Raw genomic sequence first — 23,406 nt, forward strand, 5'->3', positions numbered from 1 at the left:
TTTTACTGTGAACGACCTATTTTGTGCACTGATAAAAATGCCTGTGGATCTACACACAAGGTTCTTCTACCTGCACACGCAGACATCTTCCAAGCAGAACTGAATGGTTCTTGCACCAAAGACTGAACAGGAAAGGTGACCAGAAACTGCTGACAGCAGTATCCCCAAACGATTGTACCAGGGGTGAGCACATGCCAATGAATGGTAATGAAAGCACATATAAAGATTTGGCCCTGTGAACACTGAGTGTCAAAAATAATTTTATTGTAGTTTTATTTGGAAATTGGTCAAGAACAACTTTTTGACTGTTTCACCACTATTTTGAGTACAGCAGTGCTGAAGGACAAGAACCTTACTTTCTACAATTAGATCTTAATTAAGAGGGGGGAAAAAAAAAGCATTCTAAAAAGTCTACAAAGAAAATAAATACCTTTCTTTTCAGATCTTTACAGCAAGTGACTGAATTGATACTCTTCTAATTTTCTGTTCTTTCAGTAAGTCACGTCTGTATTGTTATCATTCTGCTCAGTTCCTGATGAACTTATCCAGAAGATAGAGGACGTATGCAAATTCAAAACACTGATTACGAAAAACAAAAAGCCAAACTAATGACTCACATTTCTGTAGCACAAAGGAATTAGAATTTTTAAATATTGTCAAAGTGATACTGGCAAAAATAAAGCACGCTGTTCTGTTTTCACAACAGAATGATATTTCTAAAACATGCCAGTCAAGCTTATGGAATTTAACTGGTGGCTGAAGCACTTGAAATAGGAAGCTTCTCAGGGGTTTGAGCTTTTCCAGGACTGGGTAAAGTTTTTGACAGTTAAATGACTTTCCTTACAAGTTTTGTTTATATTCATAATAAAATGAATTCTAATGGCTTCTTTCTGTTTTTTTTTTTTCTTTCAGTTGTTTTTTCTTTCTTTTCAGTTAGAATTGACAGGTATACATGAAAGGTGTGCCTGAAAGCTTCAAATATGGGATATGGACTTGGATATGAGGAGAAGCAAGCATAAGAATGATAATGAAAATGAACCATTCAGTATTTTGATGAAGTTGAAAAATTAGAACTATCTATGTAAGTCAGAACTTATTTGCATTTCCTGACTTTTCTGGTCCCTTTTTTTCCCCTCGATTAAGAGTTCACATTATATAACAGATAATGAATGAATAGAAGAGAAAACAAAAGAATAAATGTGTGGTAGCCGCAGTTTGGCTGAATTGCTTCACTCGTTTTAATTCTGTTTCAAAAGCAGATTCGGTGAGATTATGATCCAGTGACATTATGATTCAGTGATATTTATGGTGTGCAGTTCTGGGCTTCTCAGTTCAAGAAAGACAGAGAACTTCTAGAGAGAATCCAGTGCAGTGCCACAAAGATGAGAAAGGGCCTGAAGCATCTCCCTTATGAGGAAAGGCTGAGAGACCTGGGGTTGTTCAGCCCGGAGAAGACTGAGAGAGGATCTTATCAATGCTTATCAATAACTAAAGGGTGGAAGTGAAGTGGAGTGGCCAGGCTTTTCCAGTGAGTGCCCAGCAGGACAAGATGCAGCAGGGACACACTGGGACACAGGACGTTCCATATGAACATGAGGAAAAAATTCTTTACTTTGAGGGTGATAGCACTGGAACAGGCTGCGCAGAGCAGTTGTGGAGTCTCCTTTTCTGAAGATATTCAAAATTGACCTGGATGCTTTCCTGTGTAACCTGCTCCAGGGAACGATGCTTTAGCATGTTGGATTGGATGATCCCCAAGGTCCATTCCAACCCCTGTGATCCTGTGCATCCAAAACAAAGCTCTTAAAAGCATCCCAAACTGAATGTTGAAATACATATTTGCATGGGCCCAAGTATATTTTATAAGTAATATGGACTTTCAGAAATGCTTCAGAACATGCCCCCCTTGTCTTACTTGGCATTATGAAGAAGCTCCAGTACATGTAACAGGCACGCAAATAACAGTTTCTAAATGACTTGGTTTCACAGTAGTTAGAACACAGCCTCAAATTATTCTCTCATTTAGATACTCTTTCTGATTTCAAAATGAACAAGAAGTTAACGGAGGTAGAATTATATGTCTTGTGACTACTGCTTTTAATTATTCTAAACATGTCTGGAATTACTATGCAGACTGATATTTATCAATGCCAAAACTTTCAATAGCAAGGAGGGGATGTCATCTCTACTTCCCTTTCTTTCCTCTCCTGCCCAAGCCGCTGTTTTCTTGTAAATCACTGGGAACAAACCACACCACCTCCTTCTAAGTGCACAACAATTCAAAGAAAATGCCTTTCACTGTGTTTTGGATGAAATGGAATAACTCTACTGCTGATTTCCCCTTTCCTGGACAGGAGAGAGGAAAGGAACTAACCGTGCTAGCAATTCAAACAGCCCACAAGGCATTAATAGGGGATGACTGTCAGCATCCTGCAACATTTGCTGCACCCCAGGTGCAGGGCCAAGTGCTGTTTTTTGCTGACCCTGCCCCAGACCCACAAAGTTTGCCCGCCCATGAGTCCAAACATTTTAATTTGGCAGTTTAAAGAAAAGCAGCAACAGGAAGAAAATCTAAAGAAATCCATTTCCACCCCAGCATCGGCTGCAACTCTGGGCAACAGGAGCAGACATTTTACCAAGGTTTTTTCTGCAGCTGAAATGGAGAAAGCACGACACCAGGCTCATGAAGTCAGATTAAACAAAATGCTATTAAAAACTTTGCTGCTGATAAAACATTAGATTAAAGCTGACCAAAGAAAAACGCAGTCATAAGAGAAGTAATGGCATTCATTTAACTAAGCAATTTCTGAGCACAGCCTGAAAAACAGGAAAAAGTGTCCCAATAAAGCCCTCTCCCCATCTCATTAGTACCATAACACTGGAATTTTGGCAGGAAGCACAGCAAAGATGCTGTAACTCTGCTATTTAACAGGGCCTGTGTTAAGTAAGACAATCTAGGTCTAAAAATTTAGGCAAACAAAAAGACTGATGACACAACATGGAAATGGGAAACAAGTGGGTCTGACTCCAGAAGCAGCATCCAGCTCTCACAAACTGCAATAGCCATCAAGGTGTTGAATGTGCCTCACTGGGCTGCAGTGAAAATCCTGCCCCAACATAAAGCTGCTCCAGTCTGTCAGCGCAGCAGTGGCACCTGCCATCCCTGAGCCATAGGGCAGAGCAGAGCTCTGTTGCTCCTCCCCTGCCAGCACCTCAGGCACATGTGGTGCTCAGGTCACAGGTTTAGGATCACTGGAGGAGGGCTCATACGTAAACAACAAAGTAAATATTTTATCAGACACATAAAAGTACTTATTTAAGGCATATATGCACATATCTTTGGTGTCCTTGACATTTAACAATAGTGTTTATTTCCTCACTTGCTAATTTGAAGGCTTTGGTGAACTACGTACAAAGAATGCACACATTAGAAATGACTAAGATTCTTGGGCACGACTTCATAAACACAGCATTGGAACAGCATTCTTATATAAACATACACAATGCTAAGCAGGAGTAAAGCATTTCCTAAGGGCAGAGGAGGATCTGTATGCCACTGAGCAAGCACCATGCGATAACCTGTAGAGAAGTTGCTGACAGCGGAAGGAGCCAGTTTGTCGTGCAAAGCAACACTCTGTGCTGAGCTCACCAAGGAAAGAGACTGGGGGATCGGGTCACTAAATCAATGACCCTCCAGTTACATCAGCCCAGCCTTTTTGCCAGAAGAGGGCAGAGAAAACAATTCCAAGCCTAAAATAGCAATGAAAAGACAGTGGGATGCAGTCCCCTTTTCTTCCTACGAAGCAAAAGCCTGCATGGAATCTGTGTATTCTGACCACACACAAAGTCCACCATGTGGCTTGCATCCACTGTTATTCAAGCTTACAGGCTAGGTAACAATGACAATAAATCCCATTATAATGAATAATTCTATTTCCACCTGGCCGCTAATGGGACATAAAAATAACTTTGAGATATCATTTCATAGAGACACCTAATTAATTAAAATGTTTCCAACAGAAATCTGTGAAAATTAAACCAGGCATTTAACGATTCTTCCATAACGAGAGGGAATAGCTGTGAGCAGTTTGAAGAAGGCACACACGGTAACCAGATGCAGGCTTTTGTTACTCTGTTAAGGATGTCAGAGACTTTTGCTGCTTTCCCCAACTCCTATTGCCTAGTGGACATTCTAACCCTTACTCCTGGCAAATCCAGCAGTACCAAAAAGTTCTCTCTGGCACCTCATTAATCACTCCCCTGCCATGTGCTATCTTACCTGCAGATGTAATTCTTCTTGCAGGATTCTTGTAAATTCAGGCAGTTTGGTTTCTCCCTGTCCTCATATGAACACACAGGAACAATAGTCTGCCGCCTCCTTTCTGTACAGGCTACGTCTCGACAGGAGCAGAAGAGCATCCCGTAGCTGTGCTTTGGGGGAACTTTGTCAAAAAATAGCCGGAGGGCCTTATGACACTTCCGCTTGTTACAGATTTCATTAGACGTGCTGCTGGTGCAGGGGGTTATGTAAGCAGATCTGAACCTCTTGCAGGTATCATTTAGGTTACAAGCTTTTGCTGCATCCAAGCAGTTGTTCCCCTTTGAAAGTACTGGCTCCACTAGAAAAAACAACACAACAGCAGTAAGAAACGTGTCACATTCATATCGTGTTTTGACGCTTGTGTTTATTTCATTGTGTTAACGAGATCCTGATTATATATTTGATACATGCAAAACGTGCAGTGCCAGAACCTGTGACCATTGCTTATGTTTCTAAGGGCAGAATCATAGAATCGCTGAAGTTGGAAAAGACTATTAAGTTCATCTAGTCCAACCATCAAATGGTGATGGCTTAGCCAGGAGCACCAGGAGGCTGCACTTCATCTTTGCAGCTGACATGCAGGATGAAAATTGGGTAAGACTTGTCCTCAGTTAAATGCCATTATGCTGGTAAACTGGGAGGGATACATGTGGCCCATTGCACAAGAACTCAGCAGGACTCCTAAGCCTGGGTTTGGAAAAAAGTTACTCTCTTATTTTTTTTCCTTCAACAGTATAACTGATATTCTGTGTCTACATCAAGAAACAACATTTAAATGTAATTTATGTACTCTGCAGAATGTAAAAGCCACACGCCTGCTACCACAGTTTCTGAGGTATAAAAGTAGCCAACACAGACAGCAGCACAAGCACAAGGCAAGCAGTGGAGCCTCACTATTCCAGGGGCTCCGAGGCAACCCACCAAGCCTGTGAGCTCTGGGCTCTGACCAAGAGACTTTCATGAGATCTGTAGGTGCCACCTGAACACTGAGTTTTATGAAGCTGTGAGTTTTAAATCTGACACAGAATTAACAAGTCACAGTGAAAGAAACATTTTAATACCAGGATTCACTTTCCCTTGTACACATGCATGCACATGCACACACTATAAGTTAGAGAAAAATAAATTAAACTCAGATAAAAGATTATAATTACACATTTAATTTTGCAATACATTATCCACATATTAAAATCCAACATATGCTTTGCTTGAAAACGAAGGCAACTGGCATTAGAGCGCAAAATTCAATTAAGAACAATCATAATGTTGCTTTGGATAATGGGAATGCCAATGCCACAGAACCAAGAAGATGCATCAATTTTCCCCTGCTACAGAATTTGCAAGCTGAACAAAATATCAAAAACATTGCATCAGTCTTTTAGGAGGAATGGCCAAAGGTACAACTCAGTGCCATTCCTCTCCATTCTCCCACCATTCTGCCCCATTCTCAGACCAGGACACCAATTTCTCCTCTTTCCTCATGGCCAGAAGGATGGGACAGCTAAGCTGCTGTCCCACAGTGCACAGAGCTGCTGCATTCCCTTGAACCAGCGGTGCTTGAGATTATGGCCGTGGATGCCACTATGTGTATAAATTACCTGCTACCATCCCATGCATCTCAGCCAGCCAGAAACAACCCAACACTTAAGGAAAATCCATAACATCTGTTTTTCACTCTAACAACACGTTTTAACTACATTCAGTGTGTTCATATATTTGTCATTCAAGTATTTAATATTCTCACCAATCCTTCCCACACCCAGCTTCCTGCACAAGCAGCTGTACGTTTCTGCTTATCTCCACACATTACATTATAAACATACTACATTTGACTATAAATTAACAGCCAAGAATTCCTTATAGTAGTGTCTACCAGTTTAAGTTAAACCAGATGCAGAAGAGATGGGATATCCAAATACAACCCTCCGATAAGATTGTAAGATTTTTTATATAATTGCATTGTATTAACTTATAACTATAATATTAACCATGAACTCTCCAAGTTTCTTTCCTGTGATACAGTATATAGAATTATATGTTTGGTACAAATATAATTACTATGTAATCTGCAGGGCATATAATTATGCAATATATGAATAGTACATGCTAATTACTGTGTGATTGCAGAGTAATTACATGGTTGTTTGTGCCTGGGAGTCAAACCACTGAATTTCACTCTTTAAAATCAGATTCTGTGGAAGAACTCTAGATGGTGCATATCAATGCAAACAGACATCAACTTACCGTGTGATACACTATAGAGCATTATTTACAAAAAAAGAAAAAAAAACAACAAGATGTAATAAAGCACTTATTACTAATAATCATATACACATTTCCCAATAAAGGTTGAACTAAGTAGCAAATGCTGCTACAAAATTTAAAAGTGCTGTGAATATGAATACCTCAGAAATCAGAAAGAACAGGTTAATGAAGCATTCAGAAAAATAGAGCATAAGCCAAATTCACTGAAAGCACCAACAGCAGCGAATGTTACCTTGCAGGAAAGCTGAATTACTGGCAGAGTGTTCAGACAGAACAGCAGTGCTCAGTCATATCTTTCATATAACTTATACCCAAGAATTGCATTCCCGTGTGAACTCTGAGCATTGATCATGTTCTCTGTTTTTTGTTTGTTTTTAACTACCCTTGGCTATAACTTGCCACTTGCTTCCTCTATTTTGATCCATATGTCTCCAGCTATTGTTTGTGGTGTATTTATCATCACATTATACAGTTTATTTCTATCTTTTATAACCAAGACTAATGCAAAGCACATAAGAAATCTACACCAACTGCACTTGAATTAAATGAGACTGTCTAAACTTCTCATTAGTGCCAGCTTCTCCCAAGCTTTTAAATCATGTTTTAACACAACTTACCATCCAGAACACATTTTTCTGCTTTATTTTTATTGAAGAAGTACAGTGTGATTATTCTTAAATCCTGTGGTAGCTACAAACAGTTAACAGGATTGAGAATGTTTCTGAGGATTACTTACACAGCAGTAATATATAAAGTCAAAATTTCACCCAGCTTCTGTTCTGAAAAGCTTAAATTATTAAGACAGGCAGAAGTTTGGCTCTCACTAGGTTCTGACTAAGTTAGGAGCTAATGGATCTAATCCAGAGCTTCTTTTCCTGCCAGTGTCCCTCGGGAAAATTCCGTGTAAGATCTTTTTTTCAGTTCCTCCTCTCCTGGGGAATTTGGGTAAGGATGGAAGGCAGTCAGACCACAACCTGGGACAAGTGAAGCTTCCTGCCTGCTGCATTTCCCCACCAAGAGTTTTATCCCTCCCAGGTCAGCTTTGCTTTTGTGGAAATCTGTGCCAAATCACGCAGCTCTCAGCTCCTGCCAAATCTCTGCAGACTCTCAGGTAAGCCACTTCCAGCCTTGTAAGTGATGCCTTGTGCCACGTGGGTGTGCGTGAGGCACTGGTCTGCACATGCAGCCAGCAATGCTCATCCCAGAAATCACCAGAGCCATTAGCAATAGCAGCTCAGGGCACCAGCCTGCTGCAGTTGCAAGGAGGAGTCACAGCACAACAGCCAGAGCCAGGAGCTTGGGTGGGAAAGCAGCCGCCCACAAACAAGAAGTAAGGATGCCCAAACAGTCCTCCTGTGTGAGAGCTTGCTGTATAACGAGCGCAGAAGCTCTGGGGCAGCAACAAGGGGCTGAGAAATCCTAACTTACACCCATGTGGACCACCATTTCCCAGCCAACTGTGCCTTGAAAATTCACATACAAGGTGAGATGTTTTCTGATATATTTTAATGATGGGCCCTGCGTTATAGTACAAGCTGCAACCACTTCAACATTTCTTGCCCCCTGAAACTTCCTACCCTGGCGCATCATTTCTATGACTGCAGCAGTTCTGAACTCAAGCCCTCATGCAGACCTGTATAAAACAACAGAAAGAAGCCAAATGCTTTTAACCAGAGATGTTCCTAAACTTTTAAAGAGGGCTTCCTCTGCCCTGTCTGATCTTCCTTATGATATGCTCTCTTTCAAGATCTTTCATCTCTCCTGCATTTCCATTTCTATTTCAGTTCTGCACCTACCTAGCCTTTGGCTCTCTCCTCAACCCCATGGTACACTGCACACAAAGGGATTCTCAGAGGATACTGGGAGCTTATTCATGTCCCCGTTACATGGTAAGATGGAAGACTATTACTTGTTCTACAGCATTCATATTAAACAGCAGAATAGACATAGCTTTCAATTTTCTTACAGTACATAAAAAGCTATTTACTGAGGTTGCTTTTAAAATTACAATTACTATTTGCAAGTAATTAGTATTAGTAGGCTTTCTGGGATATTTAGAGAAGGGAGTGCTGTAAAGAGAGAAGTAAAAGTTAATGTGATGGAAGACAAAATTGCAAAGGGATAGAGGTGACCATATGGCTATGGGTCTACTCTAAAACAGATGCAGAATGTCACCCAGAGGAACCAAAACCTGACCTGGATATGGAGGAGAACCATGATCCCAATTTAATGGGAGCACTGCTATGGGGTTCACCAAAGCACCTGGGCTTTGTAACAAAAGCAGATTAAACAAATAAGCAAAACATGGGCAATATTGTTATCTGTGTCTCACTAGATTCAAATAAACTGTCCTTTTCATGGACAAATTATTTCTAATCCCAAATCAAACCCCTGCAGAGATCATGAGCATTAACATAGCTTAGAGTGAATCAAAACACAATTACAAAGTGTTCATCACTCAGCTACCATGCCACTGGACAACTGCTGTGCCTAAAGTCTTTCTTCAGAAAGACCCAGACTTTGTTTTTATGAGAGTTCACTGGTGCATCATAAGTCGGGATCTGGCAGACCTTGCCATCCGTCACGTAGATAATCAGAACCACTCTTCTCATTTCCCATAAATATTCTCAAACCACCAAACTTTGGGGTATTCTCAGAAAGGTGCACAGGAAACGGCGCATTCTGCTAACACCAGAGACAGCATGATGCTTCAGCCTCAGAGGAAGAGCTCTCCTTGGGAGACAGATTGCTGGCTCTGGCCAGTGCCCACAAGAGTTGCTTCTCTTACAAATACAATGACTGGAAACCCAGACTCTCTTCCTGAAGATGACTGCCTTAATTGCAAGGCTGCAGAGATGTGATCCTGCTTGCATTCTTTTCATCTAATCCCTTAAAAAGACAAAGTAATCCTTTCTATAGCACAATTCATCCTCTTTCTAGCCCACAGGTTCTCCTCCAAGGCTATGTGAAAATCTACAGAGCACAGGCCTCCTGCTTCCTCAAAGACTGCTCTGATCACTGCCTCAATGAATAAAGCACCCTGACATCTTCTGCTAGGTGCCCTGTTAAAACAGACTGAGTCCTGTTCAGTTCCCCCAGTAAGCTGCCTGCTCCCAAGAGCAGACGCTGCTTGCTGCACAGATGGATGCACCTGCTGCCCGAGGCTCCAAATCCAGCTCCTCAGGTCCAAGGACTTCCAACACATCACAGTTTCTGTATTTCCTGTTGTCTATCTAGACATTTACTGTGCAATTTTGTTGTTGTCGATGTTGTTTTATACAAAATATCCTGTTAACTTTTCAAGGATCACAGAATCACGGAATGACAGAACAGCCCGGGTTGGAAAGGACCTCAAGGATCATGAATCTCCAACCCCCTGCTACATGCAGGGCCAGCAACCTCCCCATTTAACACTAGACCAGGCTGCCCAGGGTCCCATCCAATCTGACCTTTAACACTCTAGGGACAGGATTCTGTGCACCAGAAATGTTAGCTACCACCCAGAAGCAGGGACTCCTGACTTTTACACGCATAAACCCATGTCTTGGCCCATTCCTGGATATTTAACTCTAAAACGGCCACATGCTGTGTGCGCTGTTCTGTACTGTCCCAGTTCACCAGTGGATCTGGGCTCTAACACCTAGCAGGACTCTTGTCTATTTAGAGTTAGATCCTTTAGTTGATCATTTCCTGGTGCAATGATAAAGATCGCAAAAGAAAACTCCTATGCCAGATATGTGCTGGTGAAACGGAGGGGAAATAATGACTGAAGAGCTCCTTTGGTACTTGTGTTCTCTGGAAAGAAGCAGATAATTCCTGGCTAAAGCGCAAATGGTTAGCAGAGGTACATTTACTCCAACCTACAGTTAATGAAAGAGGAAAGTCCTGAAAGCCTATAAAGAACTGATTCAAGATTTTGTGATTCAAGCTGTGAGGGAGAGGAAAACCCTGCTCCTCAGCATGAATAACATTGTGGTTGCCTGCTTAAATTCTGTCTTCACTCACACAAACATCCTGATCTATCACCTTTTCTTTCTGCTACAAATGCGTGAAAGGTTATGCCAGGATTCCTATTTTTTTCATGTGGATGGCAGCTTCACATTATACTCACGCCAGCATACTTAAATCAATTTTATTCAGTGGAGTTATTCTGAATTTTCAATTATCTAAGTTTCAAGAATTTTGTTCTTTAATGCTACTTTTACTTCTGTCCAAAGCATCTCATGTAGAAAGCAGAAATGCATGAACAAAATCACAGGCTGCTGAACAGAGGCTGCTGGAAACAGATCCAGACACTGTTTCTTACATTACTGCACCAAGGATTTCAGTTCTACACTAAAGAGTTGTAGAGTGTAAAGGTCTTCTTAATGTACCTGCACTGCACTATCACTAAGGATGGATTACGCATGACTGGGGCCATATACAGGATATACTTCTTTTGTGGAGCAGAGATCTGCAGTCATTCCATATACAATTCATGCTCTGTGTCGAGTCAGAGGCTGGTTTTGTGATGAGGAAAGCTATCGCCACGATTTCAGCTGAGTTCTTCTAATTAATTTCCCTTTGAAACATTCACAGTGGAACTGTGTTACTGCAAATGCTCTCATGTTATACCGTTCAGTAGTTTATTATTAGCTTAATAGTAAGTTAACAGAATTGGAAGGAACTCGCACTTGCAGAAATACAGCATAAAACTGTGAAAATATTCAAACCTACACGGTTGCCATGAGAAGTGATTTACTGCGTGCAGTTCTCAAGACACAGTGAGGGACTGTTTACCAAAGTCATGCCAATTTACAGGGTAACTTTCAGCATTTCTTTTTATTACTGCAGAATTGAATTCACAACTTGTTTCCTCTTTTCCTCGGACTTGATTAATTACCGTGTTAACATAACTACTATTCTCCTGCTTATAATGGGCTCCCTCTAAAGTGCTGCCCTAGCAAAATAAGCCAGGAGAAAGCTTCTAGCTCTTTGCTCTAGCATTGCAATCCTTTCTAATCTCACTATTTTTCAAATTTATGTTCCATTCCAATAAAGCTTGTGTGAATATTACAGCAAATCAGATAATACAAGGTTACGACCCTTGTAATTGATCCTTCAAGGTTCTTTTTGTCTTTTTCCAGTTGAAGTGGTAAAAATTACATTTAAATGTGCTTGTTGACACTTGAGAGTTCACTTTGTTGGTCATATACACTGTTTCAGAGAGATCATATTACATAATGATGTATTTCCAGTGCTTTGTTTCTTCTATACCTACAATCCCATTAAGCTGTGAGCAACCCCCCCCCCAGGGCTGTAAGGCTACAAGTACCAAGGGGACAATGCTTCCTTATTGTTCAGTGTGAGTGCAGATGAACAGTATTATGTGAGATTAAGGGGTAAACATTAGCTACTATTTAAAAATCACGTTGAGAAAAAAAAAAAAAAAAGCAAACACTCCTTTTGAAAAAAAAAAAAAAAAAAAAAAAAAAAAAAAAAAAAAAACAGATTTGAATGAACACAGCATATGCACAGACTAGTAGTCAGTTATCTGCAGCAATGGTTTCTGTATCACATGACTGCTGGAATAAAGTGATTAATTGGACTGTCTCAGTAAATGCCATCATTAGACTTTTAATTAACCTTTTCAACCTCTCACACCTTTTAGTTTTGTTATATATTAGATTTTTGCAGTTTTCTAGTTATCACACTTGATCAAGCTTAAAACAGTGCAAAGCTCTGTTTAGAAAGCAAAACAATTTAAACAGCTCTTACTGCTCCTAATAAGAAAATACCACTGATATCGTCATCATAGGGGGAGTTATAAATCAGATGGAGGATAGACATTCTGAACTCCATGGCTACGTTCCCACCTAATTTTTGTTTTGGCAGCACACTGTTATTTAATGGCTCTGGCTACCAGGAAACTAGCTTTTGAAAATTCTTTCTCAACCTAGTTATAATTACTCCATATAAATCATACAATGATCAATTATAATAATCTTAGGTTCATCCATTATTTAAACTTAGCATTTGAATCCACACAGCAGGAGTGCAGGAAATTCCAAAATCCTCTCTCTGCTCACTAACAACTGCTTTTTTCCTGAAGTATTGCCAGCTACTGAAAAGAAGGGGCCAGATATGCCTTCAGCTGTAACACAGAACCTTGAAATAATAACAGATTTCAGATGAGGAATGGTTTTTGGCCCCAAATAAAATATTTTTTTCTACCTGTTGTTGAAGATAAAATCACCATGAGGTCTTGTGTTCTATACACTGGTGCACCAAATCAGAGTCCTACCATTATACACACTGGAAGCCCACTGTATACTTACATAAAGATGGCCTAGATATTTCATATGTATATGCACACAGACACATTTATAGATACTCCTTTATATGAATACAAAATGCTTCAATGCTATTTGGTTTCATGTCTCATTTCAGAAGAAATTTACATATACATTTATTAGTAAGTATGAGAAAAAATGCAAATTTTTTGTCTAACTTAAGGCTTTTTTTTTAATGATTTCTAAGCTCAACGTGATGGGAAAGATATGTCTGATAGAAGAAGAAAAGCTACTAAAAGGAAACAAACCTCCACAAAGGCCCAAGCCAAACTTCCAAACATTTTTCAGAAAAAAACTTTAAAACTTGATTTCAAATTAGTGACAGGAATTTTTAGACATATCATTTCAGTAACATAACTATACACTGACCATACAAAATACTAAGCTCCTGAATATTTCTTTCCTATAGCTTGTCCTATTTCAATTTTATCCATTAAATAAATGTAAGCATACAGTTGGTTGTGAGGTGCAATATTTTTAAATTCTCCAACACCTTTTTTTAGTGTTCCACCACATGCCAGGAATTATCTTGTTAATAAAGCTGTATATTTCAGTTTTGTTTTCTTCATAAAAGCAATAAAGCTCTTAAAATAGGCAACGTGAATACATAAAAAAAATACATACAAAACCATGTTATTTCAACATGAAAAGAGCAGTAGGTGAGCCAAATGGTCAGAGATGGGATTATGAATGCTGCTTGGTGCAATGGGAAAAGGACTGAAAAATCCTTCAATTTGAACTACAAATGTATAAATCCTGACTGATTCTTTCTTAACCATAACCAAATCCATAGGACTGGAATGGATGCATACTGAAGTGCTGAAAGGCCAGGCCAATGTCACCATGAAGCTGAGCTCCTTCTCACATCTCTTGGCAATCAAAAGAGTCATCGAATCATAGAATGGCCTGGGTTGAAAAGGACCACAATGATCATCTAGTTTCAACCCCCTGCTGTGTGCAGGTCGCCAACCATCAGACCAGGCTGCCCAGAGCCACATCCAGCCTGGCCTTGAATGCCTCCAGGGATGGGGCATCCACAGCCTCCTTGGGCAACCTGCTCCAGTGCTTCACCACCCTCTGAGTGAAAAACTTCCTCCTAAAAGAGAAGCTAACGTCATAAATATATTCAAGGGCAAACACACAGATACAAGAATTATCAGGTTTATCAGCCTAATTTCAGTTATGAGGATGACTAAGGAACAAGCCCTCCTTCAAGACACATGAAAGAAAGGTGATTAAGAACAGTCAGCATAGATTTAGCAAAGACAAATCAAGCCTGTCTTCTACATTTATATGACTGGTTCAATGGACAGTGTCAATTCTTATTGACTTCAGCATGTCTTTCCTTACAATCTCTGACATTATCCTAACAGTTAAATTGGAAAAACATACTTTGAACAGAAGAACTCCACAGAAAATGGAAATTGGAGTAGGATCGGGATGACGTTCAAAAGTCTCTTGCTATCTCAACTATTCACTTAATCTATGATCTAACCTGTTTTTCAGCAACTGCACAGCCTCTATCAATAGCTATCCAGTACTTCCCATTAAACTTTTTTTCTGATATCTAATCAACCTATCACTTCTTGCAACCCAATCCCACTATTTCTTTCTCAACTTTACTTCTACTCTCTCTTAGCAATGGCTTTTAATTTCTTGAAGGCTGTCACCCTCCCTTTGCTTCACTCTTTTAAGCACTTTTTTGACATACTATTCATTCTTCCTTTAGAAATCATGTTTTCCAGGTATCTAAATTTATTCTGCTTTATCCCTGGATTTGATATAAAATGGAAATTACTAATAAATCCCATTCACAAGAGTTACCACTACTAGTTGTACTCAGGAGATTGCTACAGACAGACAAAACCTGTTAATTCAAGGGTTGCTGAAGCATAACTTACTCCAGCCTCAAGCAATACCAGCGTAGGTAGGGATGGTTTACACGCATTGACTGTCTACTGCAGGAGTATATATTAGCTTATCTATGACAGCAGCTTGCTCCTGATGGCTATAACCTGAAAAAAAGGAGTCAAAGTATATAAAACCTTAGTAGAAAAGTAATCCTGCTTATTCTACAGTATTATTCTTTTGAAAAGAAAAACAAGAGAGGACAGAAGACTGAAAAAGTGATTGTGAATTGAATCTGACAACAGTATCTGATGGGATAAATCAGGAAACACTGGAAAGTGGAAAGTTGGGAAAAGACTCTGGCACAAGCAAAAAACTCTACCCACTCTAAAGCTCTCCTGCAACTCCTATCCAGTAGACACGTATGTCCCTGCATTATGACAGAAGTACACTAGGACAAGTAAAAGATGAGACTAAAATCTCATCAATATTATTGGTGAAAGCAGCAGTAACAGAAACAGGGCAGATGCTCAATTAGAGTCAGCAGCAGTAGGGGTGGGGCAAAGGTTGCCATCATGGCAGCAGAGAGAGCAATAGAGTCAGTGAAAAGCAAAAGTCACAGCAGCTGCGGGGACATCGATTCACCCGCCTTTCCCTGTTGCTACTGAAAACCATTTGGGGTAGTTATCTGCCCTATCTACCAAACAATAACCTCATCCCGTTAATCCACCACCAGCTGCTCTTCTTTTCTCTACCAGTTGGTCCCAATGCAACCCTGTTGAATAGAAATAAATGCAGCACAATGGGAAGACAGCAGCCCTGGTAACTCTCTCTGTTCATGGGGTCACTGGATCAGCTTCAGGAAGCTTACATAAGCTGCAACCACTGAGCTGCTGCTCCCTTGGTCTTAAGACTCATTGCTGATACTTCACTAGCCAATGATCAAGGAGAAGTGTGCACTGAGGCAGGTGCACTTAATGGAACAGAGGAAATAGGATACTTTGGAAATAAGTAACTTAAATGATACTGACTTACAGATTTAATAATGTTAATAATGGTCACTATCCTACTGTGTGTGCAGAAGATAAAGCAGTACAAAGTGAAGGTAAGGCAGCTGTGTATGATGTACGTCACTTACCTACGTGCAACTGGGGGTTTATTAACTAGAAATCATTATGTTATTTAATAATTTAGACCACAACATTCCCTACTGTCTACTCAGAGTCCCTTTCACTTCCATTTACGCCACATAGGGGGCGTGACACCCAGCTCCTTTCTGTTTTGCCTTCTGTATTTTCACCCAGTTCTCTGCTCAGGTTTCTCCCTGAGCTAGTCAGGTTTACCATTACCATCTTTAACACATCTCTAACGCTTCTATTTTTTCATATGTAAACAATGTAGTTCTTCCTGGAGGGAAAAAAAAAAAAAAAAGAAAAAGAAAAAAAAAAGCAGGAAATATAATGACTTTAACTTCATGGCAATCATGCCTCTTTTTTTGAATTACAGCCTCCCTGTTACATGGAGTATGGTCCAAAGTCCACAAAACACTGTGCTTCAACTTCCATTTTATTCAATAGACTCTGGATCAAGGTTCAATAAATTCTGGATTCAGGTTTTATGCCCCAATTCAGCCTGTCTTTTAGACCCATTTAAATCAACTTAAGTATTTGAGTATGTGCTATCAGAAACTGGACATCAGCTTACACTCTCCTTGACTGCATATTTACCTTAAAATACACGTACAATTCATGGGCTTTTATTTAATGTACTTGTTTACAAATGCATGAATGCAAAATGTACCTAGGAGTAATGCAAAAACAAGTGAAAGAGAAAACCTCCTAATGAATGAGGACTGAGGCTGAGGTGAATGACAACATCATTCACATTTAAATAGCTTAATTTATTCAGAGTCACTCCATACACACACATGCACAGACACAGGCACTACTGTACTGCAGCCCAATCTGGAGTGGAGAGTCACAGCCATCCAGCACCAATAATGCTGCTCAAGAGGCACTGGGTAAACTCAGAGAAGGGATGAAGCAAGAGCATATAACCCTCCTGTAACCAAAATTACAACAATTACCAAAATTGGTATTTTTTTTTCATCATTAACACTCCTGATCAGGCAAAAAGCGCTACCACTGCCAGGAATTCAGACTGCAACTGACCACATCACTACTACCTTCCTGCTGGGACACTCACACTGCATTGACTTCAATGTCTGGTTGTGAAACACCAATCACCCGTATTAACAATATTAATCACATTCACTTCTCTTGGCCTACAGCCAGTACAGTGTTGCTGAGACAGCAATTGTACACACAGTGTACTATATTTGCACAGCAGTAGTTAAATGCCAGTCCTCTGGAATATAGCAGAGTACATCAGCCACTAGACAACAACACATAGACTACAGCTCTCTGAATCTTCTTGCATAAAACATGGCTTTAGTTTAGGGCAGTTCCTCTGATCTTCTCAGCGTCACTGAAGCCATTCAGGATGGGCGAACCATGGTTATTTCTCTTTGAAAATACTGATGCTTAACTAGACTGAGCAGAAAACCTTGGCAAATTTCCATTTCCCATTTTTTTCTACTTTCTTTTCCTTGAGGAATGAAATCAGTAGCACTGAGAAAAATCCTGGCAGACAGTTCAAGTGCTTAGAACTTGTATCCCCCGTAAACAGGCTGAGACAGATTTTCTTCTCAGTTCTGTTGGAGATGGGAGAATAACAGCAGCCTATGCAGATACGCTGTTTGTTTCCAAGTGCATTTACACACATCATCATCTCATCAAAACTAAAAAAGAGTTCACACATAAACCTATTGTTTTCATAGTAGAGTGGTTTTTTTTCTTCTGAATATACTTACAAATGCCTACGTTTAATTAAACAAGTAGTAGCAAGATGAAAGCCCGTGAGCTTAATTAAAGATGCATCTTGAGGCTAGCAATGTTCTAAAATTATTGTGTGGCCTGAAAGGGATATGAAATGGTAAAGAGGAAAACTCCTCAACCCACAAAACAAGCACAACACACTGAGACTGGAACATCCAAATTCACTACACGTTAAATAACAGCATGCACTTGGGGTGTATGCATGTGTATTTCTACATCAGCAGCAACTCTTGCTCTCTGGGGCCCTGATACAGCTGTGATCCTTTTGCACGTACAACTAAATGTATATCTAACAGCATATCTTATTCTGAAATCCAAAAACACAGGGAAAAAATATTGAGAATGTTATTGAAATCAACACTAAAACTTCAAATAAAATGACTCATGATTAGCAGCTAAAGCTAAAACGATGGGGAAAGGAGAAATATTCACAGTACCATAGTGTACAAGTAAATAAATTAAATACAAAAGTCCCACATATTTGACATTTGAAGAACAAAACTATCCATCAATGTCTTGGCACAGATCGATCAAACAGAATGCTACTGCCGAAAACCTAATAGTATGACGGTAATAATGTAGCCATAAAACCTCTACTCTATAATTGACTGCTTCCACTTCAAGCTAACATGTCTAAAAGAGTGACTAATGTTCACCTTAAGATTTCACTTGCATTGCATGACAATCGGCTACACCTCACACTATTCTCTGAAGATTGCTTATGCTGGATAATTGTCAAGGGACATGAGCCAGAGGGGAAATAGATGACTTAAATAAAGAAATTTATACAAAGAACTGTATGATCATCTCAAATGAAAATAGAGTTTCTCATTTGGTTGCAAAATACAATGCAACACTCTACTTCAACCAACATATTCCTAAAGCAGAAGGATCAGTTCTAACTCCACAAATGGTCACAGGAGGTTTTGTATTTCAAATAGGTATTTAATCTTTGAGCAAAGTATAAAAAGGTACCAAAATTACAGCCTATATTCCTTCAGTACAGAAAATATTTCTGAGAATTTACAGGTAGATTATATGCTTTGGTCAGATTATCCTTTTGTAGAGAATGAAATAATGCAATTTCTCTGAAAGTCAATAGAGTTAATTACTGTTATAAAACCTGAGTTATATACTTCAGTGACATGATCTGTCTCTACAATTTACTTTTGTCATCTTACAGAGCAGAATATCTTCAAGATAGCATTGGACAACACACAGATTATTTAGTTTTAATTCACGAGACTAAGATGAATTAAGCACATTTTTATACATTTTGGAATGAAAAGAAATTGAAAAACTGAACAATTAGGGGTGTTTTTTTTTTTAGCTTACTGAGGTTGGAAATTTTAATTTCCTTTTCAAGTTTCACTGCCAAAAAAGATACATTTATAATTAAAATGTTTGGAACTCTGTAATGGACCATGAGTGTAAGTCAGATTGCTCTGTCGCCTTTGATAGATACTTAAAGGTAATTGGCTAGTCTTAGTGATGTATTTTTAAAGAGGTACCTATTGCTTAATAATGTTTCAGTATTAATATAACCGCTTCACGTGGATTGAGAAATATCAATAGCAGAAGCCCATATTTATCCACAAATTAACTGGATTTAGATCTGTATTTTTAAGCCAAATGGGGTGCATCCACTCATTACTCTGCAAGAGTAATATGAGAAAGCTGTAACAATGAGGGTTAAAGCAAAACTTGTTTGTTTTATTTTAGCAGTATACAATGGATAAAGTTCATCCTTCTGCGCTCTTGCACAAATAAAGGATGCAAAAGCAGAAATCCCACATGTGGGAAACTGCGACACAGTACACTTGTATTTCGAGGCCTTCTGTACTAATGCTAGACAAAATGAAGTAGAAACTGAGGTGCTTTTCTTTTATCTATAATCCAGTTAAAAATGGATTAAACCAGTAAATGATGCTGTAATCCAATCCATATAGCCAGAGCTCTCACAGTGGTACTCATCTCACTGTCATCCAACAGGACATAAGGACACAGAAGTCTACTGATACAAAGGGATATTTGAAAATAATACTCTGGCCTGCATGTAATGAGTCACTGCAAAAATATATAACTGAACATGAAAAATAGCTAGTGGATGAAAATTCTCTACCTGAGACTGCAGTGTACATACATACAGAGAATGTACCCATGTGAGCAAAAAGCCCATTTTAAGTTCCATTCCACTAATAAGCAAATTCAGGAAATTCCCTTTATCAGATATTTTACTGAGCAAGTGAAGCCTGCATTGTGCAATGAAGGCCTAACAAGATCAGAGGAATTCAAGCCTGGAAGGGACTGTAACAGCTACCTGGTTCATCCTCCTGTGGCAAACCAAAATGAGTCCATCCTCTGCAAAATATTTTTACATATATCTCATTACAGGGAATGCTACAGTCTCCAAAGTATTAGATCCAGTTATTCTTAAAGTTAGATTTCCTTAATATCCAACCTAAACATCACATACTACAAATCAGACCCATTGACAATTACCCTGTCACAGAGGATAGCAGACTGCTTTGACATTTGTTCTTAATGAATCCACACTGACCCTCCTTATCACCTTATATCCCCTGGATGATTTTAAATCAATTTTTTTTAATACTCTGTTCTATCATCTTTCTACGCATTGACTTTGGGAACCAGATTGTAATTCCCTGAGCCACTCTTTCCACTAGGTTTATTTTACTGATGGTGTGTGTGTCTGTGTATATAGTTATAGCTATACAAATATATTTATTTATTTTTAATAAAAGCAGTACTACTGCACTATTAGTTTTTCCCCAGTACTTCGGGACCTTCTCTTTCTTCTATAAGTTCTCAAGGATAATTATTAATGGTTTAATGACAGCTTCAGCTTGTTCAAATACACTACAGAGAATTTCATCAAGACATTTGGAGCATTTTCAGGCCATCAGGAGAACAAACAAACAAAAAAACCTCTAACATTTCCTAATATTTATTCATGGTTTTCTATTCAATAAATAGTTGAACATAAAACCAAAAAGGAAATATAAACCGTAAATACTTTCTGTGCCATGCCATGTGGCAACACACCATAAGTTAGAGCCAAAATATCTTAGAACTGCCTTCCTAAATTGCTTGCGAAGTTATTCTGAATATTTTCAGATGAACTTTTATAAGTAGAGAGAAGTAATTATTAAAGTCAGTAATCTCTGTTTTCCCCTCCAATACATGGAGACCACTGAGGAATAAGCAGACACAAGAAGTGAGCCCTAAGGCCTTTTTTTTTTCTTTTTTTTTTTTTTTTCCCCCTACACTGGAGAATGAAATAAACATTCACCCCTACTGAGAAGTTAATAAGAGACTTCTGGTGACTTTGTGTCACCAGAAAAGTGCAGAAAAGTAGGAGCATTCTGATAAATCTCTGAAAATAGACTGAAATGGAAGAAAGTTGGCCAAAATTGTATTAGTATTCTGTTTCGTGTGCAACTGAATACACAAGTAGCTGGTCTGCCCATAGTGACGATGGTAGCTGACCTACAGGTACCAAAGTGAAGATGGTCATGATCTACAGTTCACATCCAGCAAGCAAAGGACTGGTGTGCTTTGCATTCTGTCCAGTGAGGAACTTTTCCACAGCATCCATCCTTAACAAACACAGTTTGTTAAGCATTACAGATAACACAAGGGTCTCTCTTAACTCTTCAGTAAAGTATGCGAAAACAACTGGACTAGAAGAGCTAATCAGCATCTCAAGCATATAATGGAACCCCTGCTCTAAGCAATGGAGATAAGGCTGCTGGATGAAGCAGTTTGTCCCTTCCTAATCAGTAATTCTTTTCAATGCAAATTAAAGTATTGGGATAAAGCTGAATATGTTAGAACAGCTCCTAGAAGATTTCCCACCTCCTCAGAGTTTGTAAAAGCCTAAAATAAGCTCAATAGCAGGGTATTCACTCCATGTTATGATAGACTAAGCCATCTTGATCCCACAGTTGGATCCCACAGGCTTCTGAAACAGTAAGAGGAGGAAAAGGAAAGTGAAAGAAGCACAATGTATTATAATCCACTATTTACTGTGGGTCTGCATGGCCTGAATTGCAGCTACTGCTGGAAAAAAAACTACGGATTAGCTGTTTCAACAGGAACATAACCTTCACAAAATTTTCTTATTTATTTGCTTCCTAATACTAAGGTGATTTTTGACCTTTTTTTTTTCTTTTCTTTTCTTTTTTTTAAGAGTAAAATAATGTATCAACTTTGCAAACTCTCTTCAGCCAATTATCTGGACAATATCTGTAACTCTAGTTACTGATTGGACTGCTGATCTAAAAGCCCAGCTCCTATGTAAAGGTTGCTACAAATGAAATGCTGCAAAGTAGGCTGTGAAGAAGAAGCACAGCACTGTATCAGATGAAGTTCAACATGTTCATGCTTTCTTTTAGCCAATCGCACAGGTGCTTTATACTTTGCTATATTTTTATACAATGAATTATTTTAAGTCACAATGACCCACCTAAAAACCCAAGTTAAGCAGATGAGAAGAAGCAACGCAAAAAACAAGCAACAATGCTTTTTTTTTAAAAAAAAAAAAAAAAAAAAAGCCATTAAAGAAGCAGAGAAAGCTTTTACTAGGGCAAAGGGATAGGTCAAGCTGTGCAAAAAGGAAATATAGGAGCAATTTAGTGTCTTTAAATGCATCAGTAATTTTAAAGCATTTTCTTTCCTTTCTTCTTTTTTCTTTTTTTTTTTTTTTTGTAATATATATTAAAAGGATGCATTCAGTACCTAAAAGCTACTGTATTTAAATGGACAAACGAGTGACCACTGATTACTAATGAAAAACCAAGATTCTGGGTTCATGACAAAAATACTATCTGCCAGAGATTAATGATCTGAAAGGCTCTCATATATTTAAAATACGTATCTTTCTGAACTTCCATCCAAGATTCCTCATTTCATTTTTGAGAAATTGTAGCTAATTAATCAGAATCTCTACCCATGGCTGAAAATATTTTTGCATAACAATGAAGTCATTACTCTTTTTATTTCTGTAAATTCCACGAGAGCAAGAAACAGAAGCACAATAAAAATCTTTTTTCATAACAGTTGATTAGAAAATATGGCCTGCAGACAGCCTAGCTTTCTTTGCACTTTGCACATTAAGAATCCAAATACGTTACCAAAGCTGGGATTTTAACCCCCCACAGCTTTAACAAAAAGAAGGACATTAATAAGATACAATTTAGATTTGCATTTTTTAATAAGCAAGGGGATCAAAGAAAATATGAATGCTGAAGGGATGTTAAATCATGTGCAAATTCAAACATCAAGGTGTACTACAGAATAAAGATACATCTGCTCCAAAGTAAGAGCTGTAAGGTTTTCCAAAAGTTTGGTGAACTAAATGTTCTTTATGAACCATTTGCTTGCACCTACTGCATCTCAGAGAGAAGCAGGTGCATTCAATATTTCAGGGACATGCATAATTCCCATGGCTGATGGCAAATCAGCAGGGCTGCTGGAGGACCAGCAATGAATGGATTAATCTTTCTAATAAACCTCGTGCTGTTCTCATTAAAGACTTTGGTCTGCTTCTACAGGAGAATATGAGCATCCTGAATATCTATTTTCACTCCAACATTGGGATGCAACAGCTCATTAAGGAGGCCACAGCGTCGAATTCTTCTGGGAGCACCCATTAGTATTGGCATAGCGACCACAGCAGGCCAGTGAAAAAGACTGCTGCTGACCTGCCATTAAAAAGTGC

At 38.9% G+C, this 23,406-nt stretch overlaps 1 protein-coding gene across 2 annotated transcripts in view; it reads right to left on the reverse strand.

The window, feature by feature from the left end:
* GFRA1 (GDNF family receptor alpha 1) overlaps nt 1-23,406 on the reverse strand; it is a 195,877-nt gene that overhangs the window by 106,021 nt on the left and 66,450 nt on the right. For both annotated transcript variants that reach the window (XM_042863600.1, XM_042863599.1), the window contains exon 4: nt 4,280-4,619. In XM_042863600.1, coding sequence (XP_042719534.1) covers nt 4,280-4,619 — 340 coding nt within the window. The remainder of the gene's footprint in view (nt 1-4,279; nt 4,620-23,406) is intronic.

This window comes from Lagopus leucura, unplaced genomic scaffold, assembly GCF_019238085.1.
Source record: "Lagopus leucura isolate 7727_CA_CO unplaced genomic scaffold, USGS_WTPT01 Super-Scaffold_741, whole genome shotgun sequence".
In the NCBI taxonomy this organism is placed as follows: domain Eukaryota; kingdom Metazoa; phylum Chordata; class Aves; order Galliformes; family Phasianidae; genus Lagopus; species Lagopus leucura.